This window comes from Ursus americanus, chromosome 33 (genome assembly GCF_024610735.1).
Source record: "Ursus americanus isolate L20-20 chromosome 33, mUrsAme1.1.p, whole genome shotgun sequence".
Classification (NCBI taxonomy): domain Eukaryota; kingdom Metazoa; phylum Chordata; class Mammalia; order Carnivora; family Ursidae; genus Ursus; species Ursus americanus.
Window position 1 is genome coordinate 30,299,462 of NC_142159.1, and position 26,792 is coordinate 30,326,253.

The following is a 26,792-nucleotide window of genomic DNA, read 5'->3' on the forward strand; positions in this document are numbered from 1 at the left end:
AGGGGGAGACGGAGGGTGGGAGAGAGGGAGGGAGACAGGGAGGAGAGAGGGAGGGAGGGAGAGGGAGGGAGGGAGAGGGAGAGGGAGAGAGGGTGGGAGAGAGGGAGGGGGAGAGGGAAGGAGGGAGAGAGGGAAGGGGGAGGGAGGGAGGGGGTAACTGGAGACCCCTCCCAGTGGCCAGCTGCCAATCTCACAGCTCACACGCACGCACACGTGACACACACTCGAGTGCAGATACACCCCCCAGGAACGTCTGAGCACCTTGTGCCCAGCGCCCCCCCATAAGGGGTCTTGACCCTTAGCCCCCTCCCCGCAGGCGGGTGTTAGGGAGGAGCGCACGGACCGTGAAGGTGGTGAAGACCCAGTCTCGGGGCAGCCCTTTGGCCTTCCTGAATGTGTCGTTGACGTGGCGGTTGAGGCGCTCCATGCTCCACACTGAGTCCTCCTTGAGCAGCACATAGAGGGGGCTCTTCTTCTGCATGAACTGGAGGGCAGTGCGGCACCTGGGACCACCACTCCAGAACACCCAGAGGCCCTGCCCCTGCTGAGGGTCCCCACAGAGCGCCCCCACTAACCCAGCTACCTGGCAAGACCGCAGAGGCCCTGGGACGCCCTGCAGTGACCCGTCCTGCTGAGACCCTCTCAACCATCACGTGTCCCGTCATGGAAGGCCCCCACATGGACCCTTCTCATTAAGGCCCTTTCATAGAGACCTTTGTGCACAGGGTCTCTCCACTGAGGTCCTCACGCAGACCCCTCCCAGCTCATTTCCTACCCAACCACCCGGTCCTGGTCCCTCCGCCTACCAGGCTCCGCCTCCACAAGACCCCGCCTTCCCCTCCATGACCACGCCCCCACCTCGACCTCGCAGGGCCCGGCCCCGCCCTAATCGTGCCTTGGTCCATCCCTGAGCCCATCTGCCCAGAGCGGGTCTGGCGCCCAGCGGCCTCTCACCATCAGAGAGAGCGGGCCACCTCCAGGCCGGGGCCACTTCTGGGTCTGAGCTTCAGTCTACAGCTGAACTCTCCTCTGTTCCAGCAACGATCTCGTCCCAAGGCTGCGGAGAGGGCCCTCGTCTGTGGCGTGTCCTTACCTGGTTGGTCAAGTGGCCGCTGAGGTCGCTGGAATGAGGGTCATAAAGGCTGAGGGTGAGGCGGGCATAGCCATGGCCAAAGAAGACCATGTACGGCATGGCACAGGCAATGAGCAGGTAGGAGCGCACATCAAACTTCTTCCCATCCAGTAGAAGTGGGTTCTGGATGTACCTGGGGGACACATGGGGGCTGAGCACATGGCCAGCCTAGTCTGTGTCCCCTGGCCCCCCCCCGGGCCCACACCAGGTCCTCAGCACCACTTGTCCCAGGGATCTGTGGGCCCTCTCTTCTGAAGGGACATTTCTGAGCCTGAACAGGTCAGGGAATTGGGAAGGGTGGCCCGCCCCCTAAATCTCAGCCCACTGCACGTGTCTGGGGCTCCCCCCAAGGTGCAGTTTTCACTAGGGTCCCTGAGCGTGGGAGCAGAGTGGGCCCCTGTGGGCAGGGAGGACTTCCTGGAGGCGGGAGGGCTGACACTAGGCCCTAAAGGGTGGAGACATCCCAGGTGGAAGGAGCCGTAGGTCTAAAGACCCAGAGGGCCAAAGGGAGGGGAGGGGTCTCAGGCAGCAGCCGTGGCAGAAGTCATACTGGCAGATGGGGAGGTCCGAAGGGACACTTCGGAGGCCAGCTTGCTGCTGCTCCATGTCCCCGTGTGAGGCTGAGTGTCTGGACTCTGTCCAGAGGCAGAGGGAGCAAAGGAGGGGTGGTCGGCTCTGGCTCCAGGCCCGAAGGCTGGGGCTGGCTGGGCTGGGGATGGGAGAGAGGCTGGCCTTCCTGCAGAACAGAGGGGCAGGGCCCAGGCTGGGGAACAAACTGACCAAGGCTTGCCTGTCCCAACCCCATGTCCGGGAGCCTCTGTGTGGGGGTGGGGGGGTGGGGGGCATCTCCTCTGCAACCTGGACGAGTCGTGACACCCCCACCTCTGCCGGCAACACAGGGGCCCAGGTGAGGGCACCGCAGCTTTCCATGACCGAGGACTCCTGTGTGGGCCCTGTGATCCCCACCAGCTCTCCCAGGCACCGGCGGGGCCGATGGTCAGCCCCACCCTGAACGACGCCCCGTGCCCATGCCCAACACCTCTGCACGACCCGCGCCTGAGGCGCCCTGAACGGCATTTTGCGGTGGATGGGGTCGTCCTCGATGCTCTGCGTCTTGACTTGCAGGGCGGCCACTTCCTCCTGGTTCCTGAGCAGAAATATGCCTTTGCCCTGGTTGGACGCAGTGGGCTTGCAGATCCACATCTGATGTTCTGTAGGAAGCGCCGCCTGAGCTTCTGTCTGGCCCCGCCCCGGAGTGACCACGCCCCGGGGTGACCACGCCCAGACCCCCGACCGCCCTCCCGGCCTTGGTCCCGCCGCCTACCAGGCTCCGCCTCCACAAGGCCCAGCCTGGACCCTCCACCCATCTCCCACCCAGCTCCACCCTTCCCCTCCATGACCACGCCCCCACCTCGACCTCGCAGGGCTCGGCCCCGCCCTAACCGAGCCCAGTCCTTGGTCCATCCCTGAACCCATCGGCCGAAAACAGGCCTGGGGGTCCCGTGGCCTCTCACCATCAAACAGAGTGAAGAAAGCCTCTCTCTCGTCCCTGATGTCCAGACGGTAGGTCTCCGGGAAAAATTCTTCCATTTTCAGGACCCTGGGGGAGCAGGGAGGTGGGGAGGACACAGGGAGGGCTGTCCACTCCCCGCAGGCTAGGCCAGCCAGCCTTACCAGAGGACTGACCTGGGGGCAGCTGGAGGACAGTGTCCACTGGAAAGCTGGTTGCCTCCCCCAACCCCAGCCGTTCCTTCTGCAACTTCTGTTCCCTTGCCGGGAGCACTCTTGTCTGGGTCCTTGCACACCTGGCTTCTCTGCAGGCTGCAGGCTGCCTCACCCACACGCTGGCCCGTCTCCCACCTCACCACTGCACTCCAACCCACACTGGCTCAGTCATTGTGAGCGGACAGTCCAGAGCTGTGTCCCCAGGCCAGGACAGTGTCCAGCATGCAGTGAATGGTCTGCATGGGTCCCTGAACACCCCAGCCCAGTTCACACCTCTTTCCCTGGCTTGTGGGTGTCCTTTAACCCCTTTTTGTCAACCACCAGGCCATCCTTCAATTTAGGGTGGAATGGCTCCTCCAGCTGGGCTGGATGCATCTACCTCTGTGGCCCGAGGTGTCCTGGGCTGGTCCAGGTGAGCTCCTCAAGGGCAGGTGCTGTGTCCTTTCTAGATCTGCGCCCCAGAGGAAGGGCCTGGCCTGAGTGGCCACCCAGTAGTGTGTGGAGAATGGATGCAGGGGTGTTTGGAGAAATGAATAGGTGGGGACGTGGACAGGTGGGTGATTGGATAAATGGATTTGGGATGGAAGTAGGTGGGCGGGCAGGTGGTCCAGTGGACAGGTAGATGCTTGAAGGGAGTAGGTTAGGGTGGTTGGAACGGGTAGGGTGGAGGTGGATGGCTGGACATGTAGATGTAAAGGTGATGTCATGGATGGCCAGGTGAGTGGGTGAGCTTCCTGCCTGGTGGGGGTGGGGGGAGACAGATGGTGAACAGCTGGTTGGATGGAGAGGCAGATGAGTAGACATAGTTGGAGGAATGTGCTGAGTGGCTAAGACACAGCTGTGTGGTGGGTGGGGGAGGGGAGCAGGTGGACAGTGGTGTGGGAGGGTCTGGGGAACGGGTGGGTGGGTGGACGACAGTGGGTGTGTGTATAGATCACTGGGTAGTCCGTGGGGGTAGGGGGATGCAGTGGGTGGCGGGTGTTTGGGGTGGATGTGGGTGAGCAGACAGAATGGTGAGTGGGTGGATTCCAAGAAGGGTGGTCAGGACCAGCGATGGACACGTTGGATGGGTGGGATGGGGCCTAGAAGAGGGCAGCGGGTGGGTTCACAGGACAGGTGGGATGGGGTGGGCGGGTGGCGTCCTGCTGCTCTGAAGGACACATGGGTGTGTGGTGAGTGGATGGTGGGTGCCGGGGCGGGGGCGGGGGCAGGCTTACTTGGCCTGGGCACAGAGTGATGATGTCTTGTGGCTCTTGTTCACAACCCTGGAGTACTCCCTCAGGGCGCCGAGCAGCCCGATCTTGGTGGTGAGGAGCTTGTTGTTGGGAATCTGGTACAGCAGCTGCTCCCCTGGCGTGGGCAGAGTCCCGGCTGGCACGCGGCGCTGTGGGGCCAGGCTGCCCAGGCCGCCGCGGCCTCCCACCACGGCCTCCGCCTCCCCGCACGGAGGGCGATGGCCCCGCTTTGCCCCCGGCTCTGGACCAGGCGGCTCTCGCAGCTGCAGGCCAGAGCCCGTGGCCCCTCCCCTGCTACCTTCCCGGAAGCTGTGGTAGTTGTCTCTGCACTTGACCTCACACCACTTCAGCGTGTAGTCCTCGCGCCGGCTGTCCTGGATGCGCTGCCAGCCCTTGCTCCTGCAGTAGGAGCCGATTCTGCAGGGGCACAGGAGCGCTGTGACCCTGGGGCCTTGGGGACCGGGGAGCGGGTGGGCACGCCAGGGGAGGGGACGTGGGGGCCGCAGGCAGCAGGGCCGAGGCTGGGCTGGGCCCCGGGGGCCCCCCACTCACATGGAGGCCCCGTTGCTGCCTCCGATGTAGAAGCAGGGCCCCTGCCTGCCGCCGTGTGGCCGCTTCTCCCCCTCCAGCAGGGGCCTCTCCGGGATGGTGGCCCGAGGCCGGGCAACGTCAGTGTCGTCCAGGAGGTCTGCGGGCAGGTGGGGGTCAGAGGCTCTGGCCTGGCGGGAGGCTGTCCTGTCCCCCGGCCCGGCCCCAAGCCCACCTGCATCTCGCCCCGGCTGGCTTGGTGAGCACAGCAGCTGTCCCTCTTGGCTGCTCCCCATTGGTGTCTCCTGGGCCCAGCCTGTGAACAGGGTGCGGTCTGAGGGGGCTGCTGGGAGAGGTGTCCATCCTGAGTCTGGCCATCCTGCCGGTTTCTAGCAGCCCCTGGGCAGTCTCCCCAGCCATCTGGGCCCAACTCAGCCTAGGCTGAGTCCTGACCAGCGGGCCTGAACCTATCTTGGGCAAGAGGGGAGAGTCATCATCATTTAGGGCCAGACTTAGAGTGGGCAGAGTCCCTGCTTACCAATAGGGCAGGGGCTCTGTGCGGAGGAGGGCTAGGGTGTGAGGCTGGAGCTAGGGGGGAGACATGGTGCAGGGATGTGCCCAGGAGAGTGGGGGTCACAATGTCTATCATGATGTCATGGGTGACCCGCGTCAGGCAGGGGAGATGAGGCCAGGCCTGTCCTGGACAGGGGATGGGTTCTGCGGCAGGCAGGGCAGTGCCTGCTATGGCTGCCCACCCGGGGGGCATGCCCAGAGTGTGGAGTGCAGCTGTGTCCCCTCTCTGTGCCTGTTCTGAGCCCCACGCCCAGTGCATGGCCTTCTCCTGGCCCCTCTCCCAGGGATTGGCTCTGTGTGGTCTGGCCAGGGGAATGCCTTCCTTGGGGGTGGGACGCCTGCCCCAGGGAGGCACTGGCCTCGGGTGGGGGTGGAGCCCGTACCAGGGCTGCATTCACCTGGCACTCGGGTGTGGCTCCCCCGGACCCCTGCAATCCTGGACCGCTTGCCTCTCTTCCCGCTGACATGGGTCCGAGTGGGTGGTCCCCGACGGTGTTTGAAGCGGTTGCGGCTGCGGGCTGCAGGCACGGGAACGCGAGGGCGGGGGCTTCTCTGGGAAGACGCCACCCCCACCCCTCTGTGGGACCTTTGGGCAGCCTGTGGTCCTAGTCCCAGGGAGGGGTGCCTCCTGGGATCCTGGACTTGGGCTTCTGCTTGCGGCTGGCTCCTGTCTCTGTGGTGACCTTGGGGCCTGGTGCCCCGTGGAGGCAGGGCCATCTGTGCATCCTGTTTATCCCAGGCGAGGCTTTCCCTGCGGGGACCGTCTGTCTGGCATTGCCATGCTTGGCCTCGGTGGTGCCGGCTGTAAGGAGGGCCGCTGTCAGGTCTCTGGGGGCCTGGAGGGGCACCCTGGCCCCAAGCGGGTGCCTCCCTGGAGTTGAGGGTGTCACTGTCACGTGGGGCTTAGCAGTCGGGTGTCCGGCAGCATCCTCACTGCTGCTCCGGGCCCTGCCGCAGGACCATGTCTCCTTTTGAGCACCCTTTCCCATGCAAGGGGACAACTCAGAACATTTCAGAGAGTTTTAGCCATTCTTTGATGGGTCCTTCCCGATTTGGGGGCTGCTTGGGAGGTGAGGACTTTCTGAAGGGTTAAAAGAAGATAAGCAGTGGAGAGGAAGCACACGGTGGAGTTGGCAGGGCAGAGAAAGGACAAACCAGGTGACAGCGGCTCATTCTCCAGAGAGGACAGTCACTTTGCAAACAAACCAGCTGGTCACCTAAGAAATGCGTTAGTCCCCATTTAGGACAGAAGAGGGGCAAACTGTGAATAGCTGTCACCATGATTATGGGAGCTGGGCTGGCGGCTGGGGTTGGGCTAAGGGTGGGCTGAGTGTGACGACCCAGAGTCCCTTGCCCCAAGCCCTGGCCCACCCAGAATGGGAGGGTTCCTTGGGGGAGGCTGAGTGTGGGGGCTGGACCCGTCCTGGCATGGCTGGGGCGACACAAGCCTGCTGAAAACAGGGAGAATGCATGCATGTGCGTGCATGGGCTAGAAGACCCTGGTCCCCTCCCACTAGGTTCCCAGAACCCAGCAACAAGTCCCAGGAGTCCTGCTGGGGTATGGACCCCCACCCAAGATGCAAATGTTCAGGACCACCCCTCAGGGCTCTTGAGCGAGCGGCCCCCAGGTTGCCCCCCACATGTGAGTGAGAGCTGCACACGCACAGAGATGCAGACACAGACGCCCACAGAAGTGGAAGAGGGGAGAGATGGATGACACGGAATCGAAGGCAGCCAGCCCCTGGAAGGTGCTGGCTTGTGCACAGGAGACTGGTCACTCCTGAAAGAGGGTGGGCTGCGGTAGGAACGAGGGACACGGAGTACGGAAGGGCTGGTGGAAGTGACCAGTGCAACAGGAGGGTTGGGAGTGCGAGGAGACGGCGCAGGAAGAGCGCAAAGGTGGGAGCGGGAAGGAAACCGAGTGAAGCCGGCATCCGCGGGGGACCCGGTGCAGCACTGGCAGGAGCCTGAGAGGAGAGGGGCCGGAGGGGGCGCGGCCAGAGCACCCGGGGAAATTCCTGGGCAGTCCAGCTAAGCCGCCTGCGCCTCACTCTCCTCCCTGTACCGTGGGCCGGCAGTGACAGCAGCCCGATGGGGGCGCTGTGAGGACAGGGGGCTTCTGGTACATGGGACACGTGTCAACGTGGGCTCGCAGTGACAATGCCGAGGAGGGCGCGCCGGCGTGTGGGTGTGACTGGGCGACGGCGGGAAAACAAGCACGTGTAGAGCAGGGCGGCGGCTGGCTCCGGAGGGAGCAGACTGCGTGCGGGGGCCGTGGCGGTGTGCAAGAGAGCAGCCCCCGGCCCCCGCCGTCCAAAGTTGACGGACAGCTCCGCGCCGCGGCAGGACCGAGCCAGAGCTGCGGTCTGAGGGGGCTTTCCTGACTCTGCACGGGCATCCCCCCACCCTGGCTTCCTGAAAGCTCCAGTCGTGCCTCCAACTGTGACGGGCAGACCCACGTGAGCACCCGCTCCTGCTTGCGGAAGGAAATCGGAGGGGCTGGCTGCTTTAGCGAACGAGGCAGAAAGGGCAAGAGGCGTTCAACTGTTTTGCAGCGAGCCCTTGCAGAGGCCGTGTGCGGCCGGACGGGGCTGCCCAGCTCCTTGCTGGGGGCCGCCCTGGGCAGCCAGCACCCAGCCCCAGAGCGCTGAGCTGGGTCTGTGAGCGTCTGGGCATTATCTCGATTTAGGCTGTGCATCCATTAGCAAGATGTACCCTAAGAGATCAGAAAGGCCTGAGAAAGGTTATTTTTGGGTCTGGGAATGCTAAGGTTTCTCCCCATATAAATGGATAGCTATTGGCTCTGTGCTTTATGCCGTCTCAGCTTATGAAACCCTTCATGGGAGTGGGAGAACCTGTATTTATTACTTTCACAAAGAGAATTCAATAAGCCACGAGTTACCGTCCCTTGTCATTCAAGCTAACAAAGATTAAGAAAAAAGAAAAGGACTCTGGGTGTGTGTGCAGGTGGTGAATGGCCGTGTTGGTAGGTGGCTGGTGGGAGCGTAAGGGGCGGGACTGTGGCGTGCGGGTGTCGGACCTCTCAGCTCCGCAAGCCTTCTGCTCTAGTGCTTGCACGTTTCAGAGTTTCTCTGAAGGACGTAATTCTAAATACAGAAACAAAGCTTTATGCTCAAAGATGTTCACGGGACGCATTTATCACCGGGGTCCCGGGAGGGGAGTCCCTGGCCATGAGGGACGGCCACCAGACATTGCACAAGGGCTGCAGACGCGGGGACAGCACTGCCAGGGGCAGGGGAAAGCTCGACTTTAGAGTAAATTTTGAAATAAACTTTTTACCTGGTCAGGTAAAAAGACCGGCAGGAAACGGCACCCCGGTATGATGAAAGGAAGACCCTGGTGAACCTGGAGAGAATGTCCAAGAAAAGGAGGAGACGTCAGAGTCCTGCCACGCGTCTTCTCCCAAAACACGTTTGTCGTCCTGGGGTGCTAGGGAGGTGCTGACATTGTTCGATGGGCTGGGGGCTCCTGGCCGGGGGCGGGCTGTCTGGGAGGATGCCCTTCGGGGATGGGTCCGGGGAGACTGACCTAGTCCTGGGCAAAGGGGCTCGTCCTGAGGGGCCGCCACGCCCAGAAGGCACGCCCCTCTTGGCCTGGCCTGGGGGTCTATGACCCTCACGCTGTGGCGCTGGGGGTGTGGGCCCTCTGCAGAGGGGGCTCATCTCAGCCAGATGCCCCTCTCCTGACCCTCCTTCGTCTCCCTTCTGCTCCTGGGCAGAGTCCTGACAGAACCCACAGGGTCCCTGGTGTCCAGGCGGGAAGGGGGCACAGGACAGCAGCCGCAGCCCTCACGCCCAGCAAGGACTGGTGCTGGTGGCCCGCCTGTCCCTCTTACCTGCCCAGCAAGGTGGTGTGAGCCCTCTGCCGGGGAGACAACAGTGGTGGCCTGGCAACCGTCTCTGGGCAACAGCAGCCCAGTGGCCCAGAGGGAAGCAGGTAGACGGGGAGGGGCAGGAGGCCAGGCTCCGTGGGGAGCTGGGCAGGGGCCTTCGGTGGGAGGTGGGGGCTGGGGCTGGGGCTGTGGCTGGAGCAGGGGCGTCGCGCACACAGCCCCCACCTGGGCCTTGCACCTTCCACTGGGTCATCCACGACCCTTCTGAAGATCCCGACACCCATGCCAGGACCCCAGGACCTGACTCTATAACGGATTTTGTGCTCCCTAAGCGTTACCGGCTCTGTTTCATCTCCCTTTACCCCGCCTCTCATGTGGTGTCTGCCTTCCAGTCACGAGGCTTGTTGCCTGAGTCTCGTGTGGGTCTCAAGGGTGTCTCTGCTTAGGGTACCTTAACTTCCTTCCTGTAGGGCTGGAGGGGGCCCCCAAATGAGTCCATGTCTGAAGCCCCAGAACCTGCAGGTGCGACCTTACTTGGAAAAAGGGTACTTGCAGATGTGATTAAGGACCTTGAGATGAGATCCTCCTGGATTATCTGGGGGGCCCTAAATCCAACGACCAGCGTCCTCACAAGAGGGAGGCAGAGAGAGGAGACCTGGGAGAAGCCCCGTGAAGACGGGGGCAGAGGCTGGAATGGTGTGGTCACAAGCCCAGGGATGCCTGGAGCCACCGGAGGCCGGAAGAGGCAGGAAGGACCCTCCCCTAGAGACTCTGGAGGGAGTGCCCCCCACCCCCAGCTTGACTTCTGACTTCCGGCCTCCTGGACTGTGCGAGAGTACATTTCTGTTGTTTCAAGCCCCCGGTTTGTAGTCATTTGTTAGGGCGGCCCTAGGAGACTCACACACCCATTAAATCACTCCTTCCTTCTGAGTGTCCTGTAGGTGACCCCACTCTGGGGAGGCCTCCCTGACCCTACACAGAGTCTGATGCCCTCCCAGCCTCCTCGCCTGCCTGGGCCGGCGCTGGGGGCTTCAGGAGTCAGTTTTGCTAGACTGTGGTCTCCGACTGTCTGTCCTGAGGTGGCCATGGGTCAGCCTGGAGGGCCGAGAGGTCCTTCAGCCAAGCCCTTGACTGAGTGACTGGGGCTAGTGACCTTCCAGCCTGGGCCCACTGGGACAGCAGTGGGTGTGGGGGAGGGGGGCCCTGGCCTTCTCCTTGGCCTGAGCACCTCGGAAACCTGTGCTCCCTTCCCCATATTAATTCTGGGGGCCCAGACCCCTCGGAGGCTCCCAGGCTCCTGGGCAGCCCACCACTCTGGGTCCCTATGGGTTTTGGGGAGGCGGCCCCCTGCCTGGGCTGACACAAGAGCTCAAACTCCAAAAGCCTGCCTCATAACCCGTCAAACTGGATGGTGTGGGTGCTGCCCCAGCCTTTCCCACGATGGTAATGGCCTGGGGCTGGGTGCGTCGGCGCATCTGCGGCCTGGAGCGAGGCAGGGCAATCATTAACCTGCCATGGGGCAGGTGGGCAGATGGGGCCTCTAAGCCGTGTGTGTGTGTGTGTGTGTGTGTGTGTGTGTGTGTGTGTGTGTGTGCTGGGGGCAGGAGGTGGTGGTCCAGCCCTCCCTCCAGGGCCCGGGGCAGTGGGGGAAGGGCCCCGCTCCCCTCCTGCGGCAGTGCTTGTGGAGCTGTGCCTTTGCTGGGACTGGGCTGGGCTGCCTGGGCACTGGGACAGCCGGAAGTCCTGCTGCATGTCTGCAAGTCTGGCCGCATGCAGCCCCTGGCCTCTGCTACGTCTGCTTGGCTCTTGCAGGTGTCTGCGTGGTCCCCACTTGGTCATCTGCTCCTAGAGGCCTTCCTGGGCCACCTTACCCCCTAGGCTCCCATCCACCACCGCCTTCTTGGCTGCTCTGGCTTCTCCAACACCAGCAGCCCTCCTGGCTGACGTGTCCTGCTGCCCAGTCTCATCACCAGGTGCTACCCCTGCTCGGGGACGTTCCTCCCCTCCCCAGTGTCTAGAACTGGGAGAGTCTGCAAAAGGTGCTCAGGAGAGACTTGGTAACGGAAGGAGGGAAGGTGGGGAGGAACTCCCCCAGAGCCCCCAGAGGCCCCCTCCTCTGTGACTCTGGCTGCAGGGCACTTGGGCCACACGCAGACCCTAGCCTCTACTTGGAATTCTCAGGGGAAGGAAGGGGATTCTGGGGGGCAGCCATGAGGCTGAGGATGGATCAGCATCACAAGTTTGGTTTGGGGGGGCGCCTGGGTGGCTCAGTGGTTAAGCGTCTGGCTTCGGCTCAGGTCGTGATCCCGGAGTCCTGGGATTGAGCCCCACAATGGGCTCCCTGCTGGGAGCCTGCTTCTCCCTCTCCCACTCCCCCTGCCTGTGTTCCCTCTCTCGATGGCTGTCTCTCTCTCTCTGTCAAATAAATAAATAAAATCTAAAAAAAAAAAAAAAGAAGTTTGGTTTGGGGATAGCTTTAGACAGGGGACACGTGCATGGGAGTAGAGGAGAGGGGAGAGGGGAGCAGGGAGGGGGCTGCAGGGTGGGGCCCTGAGGGCAGCCCAAGATTCAGGGCGGCCTGCCCTTAAACCCCCCTGGTGATGGTCTGGCAGCTGGAGGGCGCTCCCCGGCTGACTGCCTAAACCCTGGAGATGGGCCTGTGGGGACGTGGTGGGGCCCTGCGCCCCCCACACCCATCTCACCCCCTTCCCGAGCTTCTTGCTCTAGGCTGCAGGGTCCTGGTGCTGCCTGGGTCGGGGAGACAGTGGCCCAGGGAGGTTTCTGGATGCACTGCCGGCCATGCCCTGGGTTGGAGGTTTGGGGGTCTGTCCTCCTTGGGCTCCCCCCTCCCCGCCTGGTACAGGCCTGTAGGGGGTGAGGGATGAGGTCACTTCCCTGGAGAGGGTTCTAGGTGGGTGCGGGGGGTGCGGTTTACTGCAACCCCTGGGCTATCTTCTGGCTCCGTGGCAGTGCCAACAGTACGCGGTCTGCCTCACCTGCTTGCAGACCCTCAGTGCCCTGACAGCCCCACCCACCCTTGCACCTGCGATGAACAGAAGCATGAGCAGAAGCCAGCTGCCAAGGAACCTCACACCCTTTATTATGTAGATAATCCATTATGGCTACGATGGGCTCCCCCCCCCAGTCTGGGTAATGGGGGCGGAGGAGGGCCCTGCACAGACACGAGGGGTGCACTATGGGCCCACGGGAGCACGGGCCTCGCCCTCCACCCGGTGTCCCTCCAGGGGCTCTCCTCCGGTGGTGGTCAGGCCATGGATGAACGGCATTACCAGACAGTATTAGACAACAGAACCCAGATCTAACCGTGTCTGGTAAGACGCCCATCGGCAGGCGGTGGTCCGGTGGCCTCGAGTCGGTGGCCCTTCTAGGACGGGAGGGCACTGCCCATCCTGCAGCACCTGAGGAAGCAGTGAGACCCCCACGAGACGCCCGACCCTCCCGAGTCTGCAGAGTGGCCCCTGAAGCCCGTCACCTGGTGTCTGGCTGGAGCCCCCCAGGACCCGCAGTGCCCCAGGGCAGCTCTCAGGAGGGCTTTCCTGCAGACCCCAGCACACAACCTCCAGGCGCGTGCGTTTGTGGGTGTAGCTGGGGAGAGGGCGATCTGGTTTCCCTGCACTTGACCCCGAGTATGCTCACCGCGGCACCCTCGCCAGTTTCCTGAATGGCTCTCGTCTGGTTAATGAATAACAGGCCACGGACAGACCCCTCCTCCCTCCCAAGAAGCCAGCTGGGACCCAGTGCAGGGTGGGGTTCCCTGGGGCCCAGAAGGGCCGCCCCTGTGCAAGTCAGCTGGGCAGGTCTGGAGACCGGCATCCTGGCTTCGGATCAAAAAGATAAAACAAAGGGCCATCCTGGCCTCGCCGATTTCGGACAATGTTCCCATTCTTAACTGCGACACTGTGGGGGCTGGTGGGGGGAGAGGGAGACTCTGTCCTCATTGGGAAACAGCACAAAATGTCTACTGCACTCTGCCTGTGGGTTTGGGCTGGGGCACCCAGACACACCCTTGCCCTTCCTGCATCCCTGGTTGACCACGGGAGCGAGTTCCCCTTTGTAGAGTAAGAGTTCTGGTGTGAGAAGAGAGGCCACTGCCCATGGCTGGCCCCACGTGACTGGGGCCTCTAAGGGCAGGGCCAGCTCCCAAAGGACCGGCCAGGGTACCCTAGGACAGCCACAGTGGACGTCTGACCCTGGATGGTGGACAGGAGGGGCTGAGAAGGGAAGGTGGGGGCTGCCTGCTGCCAGCTCTGTATCAGCCAGAAAATGCATTTCCTCGTGGCTGCTGACCCGGGTCCAACATTCGTTTCTGCTGAAAGCCCTCAGAGTCTAGCCGTGGCAGACACTTTGGAGCAAAGCAGGTGGGGCTGGAGTGTGGGCTGGGGGGTGTGGGCCAGGCCCCCAGGACAATGTCGACGTCCAGGACAGGGCTTGTGGCCCTCTCCAGCCTTGCGTCCTAACCCTAATGGTCTCTCCCAGGGATCAGAGCACCCTGAGAACTCTGCTCGGGAGGGAGCCAGGGGCCCCCAGCCTGGGCTTGGTGGGAGAGCAGAGGGGCGCCCACCTGCCAGTGGGGCAGCCCCCCCCCCCCCCGATGGGCTGGACTGCAGAGCTGAGACAGGCCATCTGCCCATCCCTGAGCCAGCCCTGGGCCTTGGCCCATCTTTGGAGTCCAGAAGCTCAGGACGGTGTGTCCTCAGGCCGCTTCCTGGTGGGCAGGCGGTGGGTCACCTTTGAACATCGTTACCAGACAGTGTTAGAGTCAAGCCAAGAAATCCAGCACTGTCCGGTAAGATGCCCACAGAGGCCCAGGTGCCCCTCGGCCCGAGGACAGGGACAGACAGCTGGTGCCCACCCCTGGGCAGGCAGGGTCCAGTGGAAGTGGGTGAAGATACCCGGGTACGGGGGCCTGAGCGTTCCTCCCTGCTTTCTCCAGAGCAGGGAGACCTGGGGCCGAAGACCCAGGACCAAGGCTGGCGATGCTGCTGGTCCGCAAGGTGGCCCGCCCATCCCAGGCTGGGCCTTTGTCCTCCAGAGCCCTTTGTTGTCGCCTGCTCAGCCCACACCTGCCAGGTGTGGCGGCAGCATCTGCTCGGGTGCTGTGGGCAGGACCCAGATGCCTGAGCGCCCTAATCCAGGATCAGTCTGCGGAGGGGGTTGCTCGCGCCGCTGCAGGACAGCTTTCATGCTGGGGGGCCACGAGGCCTGGGAGGAGGGGTCACATTTCTGCCCCGTAGCCCCACCTGGCAGGATGGGATGGGGGAACTTTGGGTGGGTGGGCTGACTCTGGGGATCTGCACGGGGCCAGGCTGGGGGAGGGCGGCCCCACCGCTGCGCGCAGGGCCCCGCCGTCATCATTACCAGGCAGTATTAGAGACCTGACACCATCCAATGCTGCCCAGTAAGATGGCCACGGCCGCCCCAGTTGGGTCTGGGGGCCGCCCAGCCAGGGACTCCATGGGGTGACCTGCAGCCTGACGTTAGCCATGTCCTCTCAGGCACAGAGGTGGGGAGAGGTCCGAGAGGGGTGGGGCTCAGGAGAGGCCACGGGGCAGGCAGGCCTCAGCTCTAGGGACCCAGCCTGGGGAAGGCTGGACTGCAGCACCAGGAGATCCCCAGAGGCCAGGACCACAAGGTGACCTCCTGCCCAGCCAGCCCCGGCCCGCTCCCCGGGGCTGTCAGCTCTGGGCCAGGGGTGGGCATCCAAGGAGGGCCAGGATGTCCCGCCCACAGGAGGCAAGGACACAGAGGGATCCTCACTCTGAGAGGTCCCGGGGAACGGCCTGGACATCGGACCCTGCCCCCTCAGGGTCCGGGCGAATGCGAGTGAGAGTGTGTCTACGACCAGAAGGGCTGCTGAGGCCGGACAATGAGCCTCTGTCTCCCGGACGCCGCCCCAACGGCTGTCTCCAGCCCAGCCCCCTCCTGCCCTTGTCAAGGGCATGGAAGGGTGTTGGGACAAGGATGGAGCAGGACATGGCTGTCGAGGCAGGGCAGCACTGGGGGCCCTCCTCAGCCCCCACCCCACCAAGCAGGGTGGGAGTTCCCCAAGGCCCAGGCCCTCTACGTCGCTCACCAGCCAGGTTGCAGATGGGTCTGTCTGCCCGCCCCTCTGCTCCGTAGCCCTGGGGTGCTGGCCGCTGTTGGCCGTGAGGTCCGAGGGTCAGCCGGCGCCGGGCCTGGAGGAGGGTGTAAGAGGGTAGCCCTGCCCAGCCTGTGCCCGGCAGTCACTCCTGCCCCCGAGTGCAGAACACAGGATGAGAACCAGTGCCCCCGCCCCGCCTGCCTGACTCCCCCACGCCTGGACAGGCCAAGCCAGTCCTTGGAGTTCAGAGTGGGGTCAAGGAAGTAGGCGGCTCTGTGCCCACACCTGGGGCCCTGCATGGAGCTGAGAGACCCCGGCCCTTGCCCTGGGGAGACCGAGGGGTCCCATCCTTCCTCTTTTCTCTTCTCTGCCTGCTACACCTGGCACCTGGACCTGGAGCGTAGGCCAGAGCAGCTCCTCAAGTTTTCTGGCACCTTCTACCCGCAGAGGCTGTAGGGAGCGGGTGTGGGCCCCATGCTGATCCCCCCCGCCCGGGCCACCCGGCTGACCACAACAAAGACTGTGTCCACTTGCCTGGCCAAGGCCGGGTTCACCCAGTTCTCTAGCTTTGTCCTCGGGAACAGCCAACATTTCTCAGAGGACCTGATCCTAACTTAGGCCCAGCGTTGGGGGGATAGGGGAGATGCCTGTTTGCCACGTGGAAGGGGGGAGGCTTCACAGGAGCCCGGACCCTCCAGGTGACTGTGTCCAGGCTGAGAGGGCGGACCCCACAGTCAGACGCCTGCCCTGTGCCCCCATCACCACCTCCCGCCCCTCCGTGCTCCATACCTCACCTTTCAAGGTCTGTCCCACGAACCCTGTAAAATCAGTGTGCTTTAGGAATGCAATTCCACCTTTCTCCGAGCTAAGTGAAACCGTCTCAACTTTACTTTCAGAGCTGAGTTAAATTTCAGCTCTACTCTCGGCTGCCAGGCCACAGGGGAAGGTGGTGGGGGCTGGGTGCCCAGTGTCCCTCCCTGGAGCCAGCTCACCGTGCATAGACTGGCCTCCCACTGTGCTGCCTCTGGAGCTAGAGCCGGGTGTCGCTAGTGCCCTTGGTCACTCAGGGCCAGCCTTACTTCAGGAGCACCAGAGGCCCTGGAGACCCCACGGGCCCGGAGCCGGCCTGGACGAGACCCAGGCGAATAGGCCACCCCAGCCGTCTGCTGCCCACCAGCTCGTCAGCCCTCACCTTCTCACCTAGGAGGTGAAGAGGTGCGTGGACAGACACACAGACAGACACGCGGTCAGAGCCGGGGCAGGAGGGTGGGCAGCAGAATGCTCCCTCCCAAGTTCCAGGATGGAATCCCACTCTCTTCCTGAACTCAGAACCTGGGCTCGGCCTCCCAGCGCAGCTCAGCGTGGGGTCAAGAGCCAGATCCCCTGTGCCTGGGGCAGGGAGGAGGGGCGGCAGGTTTGAGGGGCTGATACCAAAAGTGAAAATAAGCCTCCGTTTCGGAGCACCTCAGTGGTTGGCAGGGAGGGAGGCCAGGCTCACGGTCCCGGATGCAGGGCCGGGTTAATCATCACTGTCCCTACAGGCGCAGCTTGGGAAAAATCCAGGAATGAATCAAGAGGCCCAGAGCGGCACCCTCCAGGCTCCTCTCTGCGGAGCAAATGCCCCACCTGCCGAGGGCCCCAGCCGCACGGGCACGGGGTGGGGTGGGGAACGCGATCCCAGCGTGAAAACTGACTTGCCGGTTAACCTGCCTGGCGGGCCTTAATCACTGCTGAGGGCCGCTCAGAGAACAAAGCCCTGAAACCCAAGCCCGTGCACGGCGCTGCACCGGCGGCCTGGGCCCAGAGGCGGCCGGGCGGGGGGCGGCCGAGGCGCTGGCCCGTGTCCACGCGGGGCACTTCCTCGGCGGCCGCCATTTCCCCGCACGGCGGGCCTGGATTCTCGGCCCTTCCTTGGGGCGCGCGCAAACCAGAGAGCCGACCCGACTCCTCGGGATGTGGGTGACTTTTGCAGGCCTTTCCCCTTCTCCCGAAAGCACCCGACACACGCTGACTGACGCGCGGGGCTCCTGAACTACCAAAATGTCGGCAGATTCCCCGGGCGCGTGTCCTGCTGAGCCGCCGTCTGCACTTCTGCAGACGAGACGCTTTGCACGGATCCTGGAGGATCCGACTTGCTGCCAACGGCCCCACTTGTAAGCGTTTCAGCTGCGCTACTAGAAAGAACCAAAGCAAACCAAACCTACCTATTGTTTCTGATGCTGAGCCTGAAACGGCCTAAAACGCTGCCACTGGATTCCTTGAAACCGCGTATTCCTGCGGCCCAGGAGTTTGGTTGGGCGAGACAAGGACCGCTGTCTTATGCCGCAGACAGTTACTTTCCATCACAGCAAGGCTCTCACCTCCCGGACCGCGAGGCGGTGAACAGCCCGTGGCGGGGGAGCCGCCGTGCTAGCCACGCGCGAGTTCGGAGCCCGGTGTGCGCGGCCACGCGGGCCACACTTCGCCGGAGCGCGGGCTCTGCGTGCTGCGATCACGGCTGCTCGAGAACCGCCCGGGATCTGACCGTGGGCAACGGTGTCGGCGAGGGCCCGGCCTACACCTCCTCCAAGGCCGTTCCGGCTTTGTTGGCGCCTCAGACGCGGGTGGGTGAGAAAGAGCCTGAATCCAGGCCAGGCCGGCTCGGCCTCAAGCTCCCACCGCCGCCGGTGCGGCCTCCGGCAGAGCTAAGGCCTTCCCTTCAAAAGCAGACTCCAGAAAGCCACCGGCAGGGCCGCGGGCGCTCTTGGGCCCCGGCCCCCAAGTCCTGCCCCACACCCGGCTCTGAGGGGACACGGTACCTCGGGAACCGTCACATCAGTGGCCGATGGGGGAGCGTTCCAGAAGCTCCCGTCACCAGGTGAAAGGAGGGCGCCCTAGTCGGTGACCCTGAGCCGCCCTCTGGGGGGCTGGAAGACACCCGCGGCCTGGTCGCTCCTGCCCGCCAGACCCTGCACAGCCCGGTGAGCCCAAGACGGCTCCGCATCCGACACCCAGCACGCTCGGCCCGGGCGGCCCACCTCCTCAGACGCCAAGGACCACCGTTGTCCGCGTCTGAGCCCAGCTGCCACCATCGCCCCGTCCTCTCTGGGTCAGCCACTCGGGGGACTCTCCCCACCGAGCGGCCTCCCCGACTCCTGCACCTCCTGCACCTCCGCCTCCCGCAGTACCTGCCCAGACAGGTTCCGCGCCCGGAGGAGGAGGGGGGAGGCCGCTCCCGACCCCAGCCTAGCAGCCAGGCCGGCATGTCCGCCACTGTCCCTGCACCCAGGGCCCCCCGGGCCTCAGAACAGACATCAGAGAAGCTTTGGCACCAGTCACCCCAAATACCTGTCAGCCCGTGGTGAACAGCCTGGGGCCCAGATCTGGCTCCTGCCCAACCTGCCCCCAGCCAAGACCCAAACCTGGAGCGGCTTGGAGACCAGCGAGGGCTGCCTGCCTCCTGGAAAAGCCCAGCTCCCTGCCTCCCTCAGCGGAGGCTCCTCACAGAGGAGAACTTAGGTCCACGCGTGTGCAGGTGGACAGCTGGCCTGGTCTTTCAGGGCAGTTTTGAGAGCGCCGGGGAACAATGGAGGCCGTGGCGGGTCCTTCTGCAGCTGTGAAGGGCAGGCAGGGAAGAGACGGTGGCCCCGGGCTCGCCTTACATGTAGGGCCTCACCCCGCCCCACACAGGTGCCTGCTCACTGCCGACCAATCTCTGCTCCTGGCCGCCAACAGGTGTGTCCCCCGGGCTCCCATAGGCCAGGAGGGAGGCAGCGACGTGACGCAGCGGCAGGGCGGGCGGCAGGCCCCGCACACATTCCTGCCCCCGCCTCGCCCAGCTCGCCCGCCTCGCCCGCCGCTGCCGGGGCCCAGCTCGAACAAAAACCAGGAGGAAAGCTTCTGTAGGAGCTGCTGAGGAGTGTGCAAGCCGGCAGCTGGGAGAGTCAGGGCGGCGCCGCCCGCCAACGAGGAGGGGGCGAGTGAGGTCACACCCTGCACCCTGTGCTCTGCCCCAGCGGTGGCCCCAACGGTGGCCCCCTGCCCCTTGGGGCTGAGGTTCCCATTGACAGAGGGCCGAGCCTGGGCCTGCCCCTCTCAGCTCTTGGCCCCCAGCCCCAAGCTGTGGCAGCAATGGAGGGGGTCTCCTCTGCCTGAGTCTCTCAGAACCCCTCCCTGTGTGCCCCCAGACACACCCCAGGGCAAGAGGCCGCAGAACAGGGCGGGCATGTGTCACATCGACCCACACGCTGGAGGAGACAGGCTGCCGGGAAGAAGGGCTCTCCTGCAGGGTAGGGGGCTGGTCCGGGGTCTGAGGCCATGGAAACCCCTGGAACGCCCCCATTTTGGAAGCCCTGAGCTAAGGGACGCAAGACTGCACACTGGGGTTTGGAAGGGTCTGGGGGCCATGGCCGCAGGGTGGGGAGGAACAGGGCCCCAGTCCAGTTTCGGGAAGTGACTCGGGGACGCTCCCAGTGGAAGGTCCCGTAATGAAACGCAGCTAATTAGCACCAGCAGCAGAGATCCCAAAGGGCCCACCTGTTTTCCACTGTAAACTCCCAATGACAAAGGGCCTGTCCCCCGGGCTGCCGGCTCTCCGGCTTGCTCCACCCCAGGATCCGGGCTTTGTGGCGCTCATCTTTCTGTCCAAGGCCTGGTCTTTAGACCCAAAGCCTGTCCTCTAGGAGTGGACATGCCCAGAAGAGTCAGTGGCTGCCATGGAGGGCTCCCTGAGGGCTGCACCACTCCAGGGGGCACTGTCCCCTGACGCCACCCTGTTGGCCTCCTGTCCCCACTGCCCTGGGGGTCCCAGAGGGGGGCACGACACCCCCACCCTCTGCCCAGGAGTCCCCATGGGCCTGATCACTGGGGTCCTGGTGTAGGACCCTGAAACCCTTTGGGTGGGGCTCTGAGTCCACCCCTCAGCCCAGCTCAGCCTGGCCTCCTGACCCAAAGGGCTGTGGGGGGCTGGGTTCCTCCCTCACCTCCAGAGGGGCAGCCAGGGGTGTGACCCAAAGGGCTGTGGGGGCGGGTCCCTCCCTCACGTCCAGAGGGGCAGCCAGGGGTGTGACCCAAAGGGCTGTGGGGGCTGGGCTCCTCCCTCACCTCCAGAGGGGCAGCCAGGGGTTGGTCTGGTTCCCCTGACCCCCTGGCAGGGCCTCTGGAAACCAGTCCTTGCAGCATCAGTGACCTCTGACCCTCCAGTCTTCCAACCTCCAGCCCCTAGGGCAGTGCTGATGAGGGGGACCCACCAGGCACACCCCTCCTCGGGATTGTCAGGACACCCACCCACCCCCGACGCTCACTCAAGGTGTCTGTGTTGTGTGGGGGTGGGGTCAGAACACACTGGCCTCTGGCACCTGTGTTTAGGGGAGACTGAGCCATTGCTCACTAACAACCCAGACATGTTTGCCGTTGGATGGGAATGGGAGGAAGGGCTGCTCGCCGCTGACCCCCGTCTCAGGCTCACACCCTGCCCTCCACGCGCTGCCCCATTGACTCGGTCACAGAGCAGCTCGGTGCCACCGTGCGTCAGAACCACGCGGCTCTACCCAGAAATGTTGGGTTGGGGGTCGCGGGCGTGGTGTTGCCGGATTTCAGAAGCTCCCAGGAGGATGAGGGGTGTCTGGAGGAGGCTGTGGCCAGTGTTCACTGAGCCCCAGGTGCCAGGATGTGGTGAGGACCAGGTGGGTCCCCACTCAGTTTTGATGTCTGGGACCACCAGGGAAGGACTCTGGGCTGAGTTCGGGGACAGGGACGGTCACCTGCTGGGGAAGAGGGCACCTGCAGGGAGGCAGGCCTCCGCCAAGTTGCCGGCCCAGGTGGCGGCTGCCTCTGGCCTATGCGGCTACTGCAGGGGAGCCTGCCCGGTCTGACTACTCTGACCCTGTTGTCGGCCGGGCGGGGGGATGCTGTACTTTCCCATCCGTTCTAATGCTCACACACCCTCAGAAACACCCGGACCACAGTGAGCTCTGAGTCACAGTGAAACAACCACACAGTTTCCTGCAGGAGGTTGATCGAGGAGCCAGAGGGTGCTGTGACCGGCCCTTGGCGTGCGAGAGACCTCCGCACGTGCTTCTCTCCCGCTGCGGACAAGGGCGACACAAACTCACTGTCCTGCTGAGAGGCCACCCCCATGGGCCGAAGCAGGGTGGCTGAGGACTGCGCTCAGCCTGGGAGCGGAAAGGCCCAGAAGCAGCTGAGCTTTGCCTGAGGGGAGGCCAGCTCCCTCACAGGGGGGTCGAGGTGCGGCAGGCAGGCCCTGAGGTGCTCTGCTGCACGGCCAGGGGGCCCTCGGCCGATAAAAGCTGCGTGGACTGTCTCCGCTGGCTCATCGCTTTGAAGAGGAAGGACCTGGTCTGGCTGAGCACCTGCTCTCTGACCCTGCACTGACCACTCACTGTTTTCCTTACACTCTTCTGCTGGAGTCCCAAGAAGAGCAAAAGTGACCCAAAGTCAGACGGTGAAACCTGAATGGTCTGCCCCCTTGTGCCGGAAAGGGGGCCCAAGAGTGGGGTTCCCACGCACTGCATCCCTTGGCTTCAGACAAATGGTCAATTGGGACGTTCCTTCTGCTCTTATGGTTTTCACGGACAGCCGCTGCCCACACGGCTGGATCCCATGGACCCCCGGGTGCTTCTGAGCTCTGCCAACGAATGGCTTCACGACCGTGTGCTCGGGGCTCTCACCCCTAACCAAGCAGCCCTGGGCTGCCACCAGTTCCTGGCTGCAGCCAGATCCCAGCTCCTGCCCCGTGCAGGGGTGCCGGCAGGGCAGGCGTGGGACTCTTGCCCACACAGGTCTCTCTGGGGAGCAGCACGCCCCCACCCCTCAAGGACACATGTGGATGGGGGGCAGTGGGGCCGGGCCTAGAGCCTGTGGCCTCCTGCAAGGGGAGAGCCATGGTGGCTGTGCCAGCTGGTGCCAACCAGGTGTCCGAGCCCTGAATGATCAGCCTGGGGCCGCCCCACACAGCACACCATCCTGGCCCAGAGGGAGGCAGCTGCAGGTGCCAGGATCACTGGAGAAACCAGTGGCCGCCAGACAAAGGTTCCGGCCCGGCCCACCTGCTGGGTGCGGACGTTGCCATGGCAGCGTGAATGGGGTGGGACAGGAGACACAGGCTCTCCAGGGACAGGGAGGTCTGACCTGGGAGGGCGAGAAAGGCCACCCCCGTGCTTGGGGACACAGGCTGGTGGCAGACCTGGCCTGAGGGGGCCCAGCCACCAGCCCCCCGGCCCTGGCTGCTGCCAAGTCCTGCCTGGGTGGGGCAGGCAGGACAAAGGGCCTTTGTGCTGTGGCTCCAGGCTACTTCCTGCATGGCAGCCAGCCACAGATGGCCTCAGGGTCTCCGCACCCCTACGGCCCAGCTTTGGCCTGGAAACTAGGCTGATGCGGAGGCCCCACCTCAGTGCCAGGGGACTGTCATCCCACCAGGACTGTGCTGGGGCAGGGGGAGGGCCCTGGAGTTTCCAGAGCCTTGGACTCAGGGGGCGGGGGGGGGGGGGATCTCCTAGCACCTAGTGAGCTCTGGGCTCCGAGGGGACCCAAGCTCAGAGACGCCTGTGCGAGTCCCTCCGTTTCTGGTTGGGTCGGGCTCTTGCCCCTCTGCACATGCTGGCCCCTCCTGCGGCTCCAGGCTCCTCGGTCTGACTCACCTTCTGGCCACGGCAGAGCAAACACCGGGGGCAGGTGTAGGTGGACTCCGGGGGCCACCTGCCAGCCCACATCTGCTCTCCTCGGGCAGCTGGCCCTGGGGTCAGCGCCCCTCATGGGAGGAGAGAGGGCAAACGCCGTTACTCACCTCTCTCAGGGGTGTTGGTGTGGATGGGGGAGGGGGCCCCTCAGCACTGCCCCAGAACGTGTGGAGAAACTGGGAAGAAGGTCAAGTCCCAGACCCAGCAGAGCTGGACCCTAGTGCTTGGGGCTCAGACTTGGAGGTTCTCTGCCTCCTCAGGGCCTCCCAGGGGTGTCTTCCCCAGCTCCCGCGCCACCCCCTTCCCACTCAGAGCTGTCTGATGCAGCAGGGATCCCTGCCCCCCTCAGCAGAAGGCTGTGCAGGGGCCACTGAGCTCCCGCCAGGATGGGGCTGTAGCAGCCAGGCCGCTAGACCCGCCCCGCAGCCCCGCTTCCTGCCCCTGATCCAGGGGCTCTCTCCTGCTGTGCTGACAGGGAAGCACAGTCTGGTACAGGCAGGTGGGCCCGCCCTAATTAGACGCTGCACAGAGGGGGCCCTTCTTCACCTGCCCTTTGATCTATTTCCACGCCTTCAAGCCCTGGCTCTTCTCAGGGACCCAAGGGCCCAGGGACCCGCTTGCTACTCCAAGCTTAGAGGACAAGGGCTGCAGCCAGAAAGCTCCTTTCTCAGGTGCCTCTCCAGCCCTGCCTAGCCAAGCTGCAGGCCTGGTCATGACAGGGGGCCTCACACTTGCCCACAGAAGGGGTAAAGGTTAGCTCCACACCAGGGACCCCTCTTCAAATCTCCTGAAAAAGTCCTGGCCACCCCTTCCCCCACTGTCCCGCTCTGGACCACCATCTCACGCCACATTGTCCAGGCAGGGCCTGGCAGTGACACCCATAGGCCTCCCCAACTCCGATGCATACTCCTGCAGTCTGACTCAGTCTTGACCTTGACCCCTTCTGCCTGAGACCCTGAAGCATCTGTGTTGTCCCTGTGTCCACTGTCCTGAAGGCCACACCTGGTTATGGCATCTGGATAACACCAGAAGTCTGAAAACCTATGTCCATAGTTCCTACACATGGCCTTCTGCCAGGTCGCTGTTTTCCTGATCCTGGTTGTCCACTTACTTCTTGAGTGCTAATCACGACCCCATCCCAGTCCTCTACAGCCACTGTCCCTGAGGTCCCCGGAGGCCTCTGGGGTGTCAGATCCATTGGTCAGCCCTCAGACCTCTTTGGCCCAGCCTGTCAGCAGCTGGCCACTGTGTGTTCTCAGAGCCTCTGCTCCACGAGGCCACTGGAGTGCAAGACACTCTGGGTCAGTGTGCTAGTGCCATGGGATGGGAGTGGGCGCAGGGGGAGACCAGGAGCCTAAGGACAGAGCCCTTGGCATCCCAACATCTGGAGGTTGGGGAGGACTCAGAACATTCTTCCCCAGTGTCCAGTGGTTTCAGCTCAGACACCCTGATGTTTCTGATTGGGCAGGTGGAATTTGAGTTGGAGTTTTTCAAGTGGAGAGTCCACTCTGGCTGTCGGAAGTCAGCCGAGAGCCTGGGCAGGAGATACACCTGGTGTCTCCTGTCGATGGTGGGAGTGGAGGCCACAGTCCTGCTAGCAGGAGTCCCAGGATTCCTGGTTGGGAAGCGACTGACAGGCCCACAGTGGAGACAGAGGAGCAAGAAGGAGTGTGAGGAGCCCCAAAACCAAGGAGAGAGACCCTCATGAAGGGGAATGTGGTCGGCACTGGGCTGCCTCTTGGCGATAGCGGAAGGCAGAGGCTCTCAGGCCAAACCACTCACTGAAAACAATCAAAACGCTAAGTTATCATATTAAAGCTTTGGTGAGCCATGGAACTGGTAGAGGCATCTCAGGAACCAAAGGAAAATTGTCACCTTGAGAGGCAAATGTGCACAAAGGCCACTGTTCTGTGAGGTCAGATGTGAGTTTTTGTTCTGACAGCCTTGAGCTGTTGGGGGACAGAAGTGAAAGCCCAGAGTCCCCACTAAGTGAGGGTGTGGGTCTAACAGGACACCCTCCCCACAGAGAGCTGGAGTTTTCCACTCCCAGGGTTTCCACGGAAGAGGAGGTGTCAGCACAGCCCAGTTCAAGTGCTGGGATCTTTCTCAAGTCAAGGTGGTCCTAGAGCAGGCAGGGCCCTGGCAGAAGAAAAACAAACTGGCAAGTTGCCTTCACCCTAGGCATCAAATGATTCCTGCAAATAATTTTTCAAGTACAATGACTGACACACAAAGATAACCTGGCATGCAAGAATATAAGACGCCAAAGCAAGAACCAGCAGAAAGAACAGCGATCAAGAAGACTCGCTGTGACCTCAGGGTTGGAATTATCAGACACAGACCAAAAAAAAAAAAAAAAAAAAAAAAAAAAAAAAATTACTACGTTGAAAAAGAAAAAGAAGACAAGTTTAGTATCTGCAGGCAGCTGGAACTTATAAAAATTATATAGTCAATTAAAAAAACAAACATTTAGAAATGAAAACCTATAATAACCACAATTTAAAATTCAATGGATAGGGTTAACATCAGGTTAAAAGTAGCTGAAGAGGAGGGATGCTTGGCTGGCTCAGTCCGTGGAGCATGTGGCTCTCAATCCTGGGGCTCTGAGTTCAAGCCCCACATGTGGCGTAGAGATTACTTAAAATCTTTTAAAAAACCCTTTTTTTTTAAAAAAAGGATTTGTTTATTTGAGAGAGAAAGAGAGAGAGAGGGAGCAGGTGGAGGGCAGAGGGAGAGAGAGAATCCTCAAGCAGACTCCCCACTGAGCGGGGAGCCTGAAGCGGGGCTTGGTCCTAGGACCCTGGGATCATGACCTGAGCCAAGATCAAGAGTCAGCCCCTTTAACTGGCTGAGCCACTCAGGCGCTCCCAAAATAAATAAAATCTTTTTTAAAAAGTAGCTGAGGGGCACCTGGGTGGCTCAGTTAGTTAAGTGTCTATCTTTGACTCAGGTCATGATCGCAGGGTCCTGGGATCAAGTCCTACATTGGGCTCCTTGCTCAGCGGGGGGCCTGCTTCTCCCTCTCCTGCCACTCCCCCTGCTTGTGCTCTCTCTCTCTCTGACAAATAAATAAAATCTTAAAAAAATAAAAATAAAAATAGTAGCTGAAAAAAATTAGGGATTGGAAGATAGGTAAGAAGAAATCCAGAATTGAGGCTAGAAATGGAAAAAAAAAAACAGGCCTACAAAATATAGAAGGGAGGGTAAGACATATAAAACGTACAGGATTGGAAGTGGAGAGAATGGAAGACGTTGGTATTTGAAAGGGTACTGTCTGAAAAATTTCCAAACTGTTGAAGGGTGTCAAAATGTGGATTCAAGAAGACCAGTGAATCTCCAGTAGGATAAATGAACAGAAACCCACACCTTGGCATTGAAGTGAATCCTCCAGAAAACCAAGGACAAACCGTTAAAAGCAGCCAGAGAAAAACGACAGGTCGACAGTGGGAGGAACTGCTGACATCGGGACAGTGATGATGGAAACAGATGACAGTGGAACAAGAGCCCAAAGTAACCACCAACCAGAATGTCTTTTCTCAGAACAAAGGTGGAAGAGAGCAAGACAAACAAAAGCCAAGAGAGAGGAACTGGGAAAATTCGCCACCAGCAGCCTTCTATAAAGGAACCACAACGCACACGGAGCAGCAGAAGGAGAATTATTTCAGGTAGAAGGTTTGAGGTGTGAAAGGTAGGTCGATCTGAACTAATTTTCACTTCACACGACAATTGTAATAACAACGAGCAATAGAACTCGAAGATAATTGAAATTAAAATACAAGACAATAAAAGAAGTCCCACTGGTGGGAAAACCTTAGCTGGGTAGATCAGGGTCACAGTGACAACAGGCCCCCCGGACATGACACGATGGGGACACTGCATCTCTGCGGTGCTCCCCCAAACCCACATCCCGGTCTGTGCCCGAGAAAGACACCAGAGCAACCCAAACCGAGGCAGGCTCCACAAGACA

General features: G+C 62.2%; 1 protein-coding gene and 1 long non-coding RNA gene across 6 annotated transcripts in view; one reads left to right on the forward strand and one right to left on the reverse strand.

Moving 5' to 3' along the window:
• Positions 1-25,179, reverse strand: part of TTLL10 (tubulin tyrosine ligase like 10) — a 35,880-nt gene extending 10,701 nt beyond the window's left edge. Inside the window, exons 1-11 of one of the 5 annotated variants that reach the window (XM_087858570.1) lie at positions 15,141-25,175; positions 8,494-8,559; positions 5,592-5,995; positions 4,856-4,936; positions 4,645-4,780; positions 4,391-4,509; positions 4,075-4,207; positions 2,647-2,732; positions 1,683-2,343; positions 1,094-1,265; positions 344-484 (exon numbers count right to left, since the gene is read on the reverse strand). In XM_087858570.1, the coding sequence (XP_087714696.1) occupies positions 344-484; positions 1,094-1,265; positions 1,683-2,343; positions 2,647-2,732; positions 4,075-4,207; positions 4,391-4,509; positions 4,645-4,780; positions 4,856-4,936; positions 5,592-5,995; positions 8,494-8,559; positions 15,141-15,448 (2,307 nt within the window). In that variant the 5' untranslated portion in view covers positions 15,449-25,175. Of the gene's footprint in view, positions 1-343; positions 485-1,093; positions 1,266-1,682; positions 2,344-2,646; positions 2,733-4,074; positions 4,208-4,390; positions 4,510-4,644; positions 4,937-5,591; positions 5,996-8,493; positions 8,560-15,140 lie in introns of all 5 variants that reach the window. The other 4 variants (XM_087858572.1, XM_087858569.1, XM_087858571.1 and 1 more) reach the window with 4 other exon arrangements.
• On the forward strand, positions 2,563-9,901 carry LOC148107254 (uncharacterized). Its single transcript, XR_015722780.1, has 4 exons — positions 2,563-2,695; positions 3,182-3,269; positions 8,502-9,150; positions 9,517-9,901. It is a non-coding gene; the product is annotated as an uncharacterized LOC148107254 (long non-coding RNA).
• Positions 25,180-26,792: the final 1,613 nt, after the last annotated feature.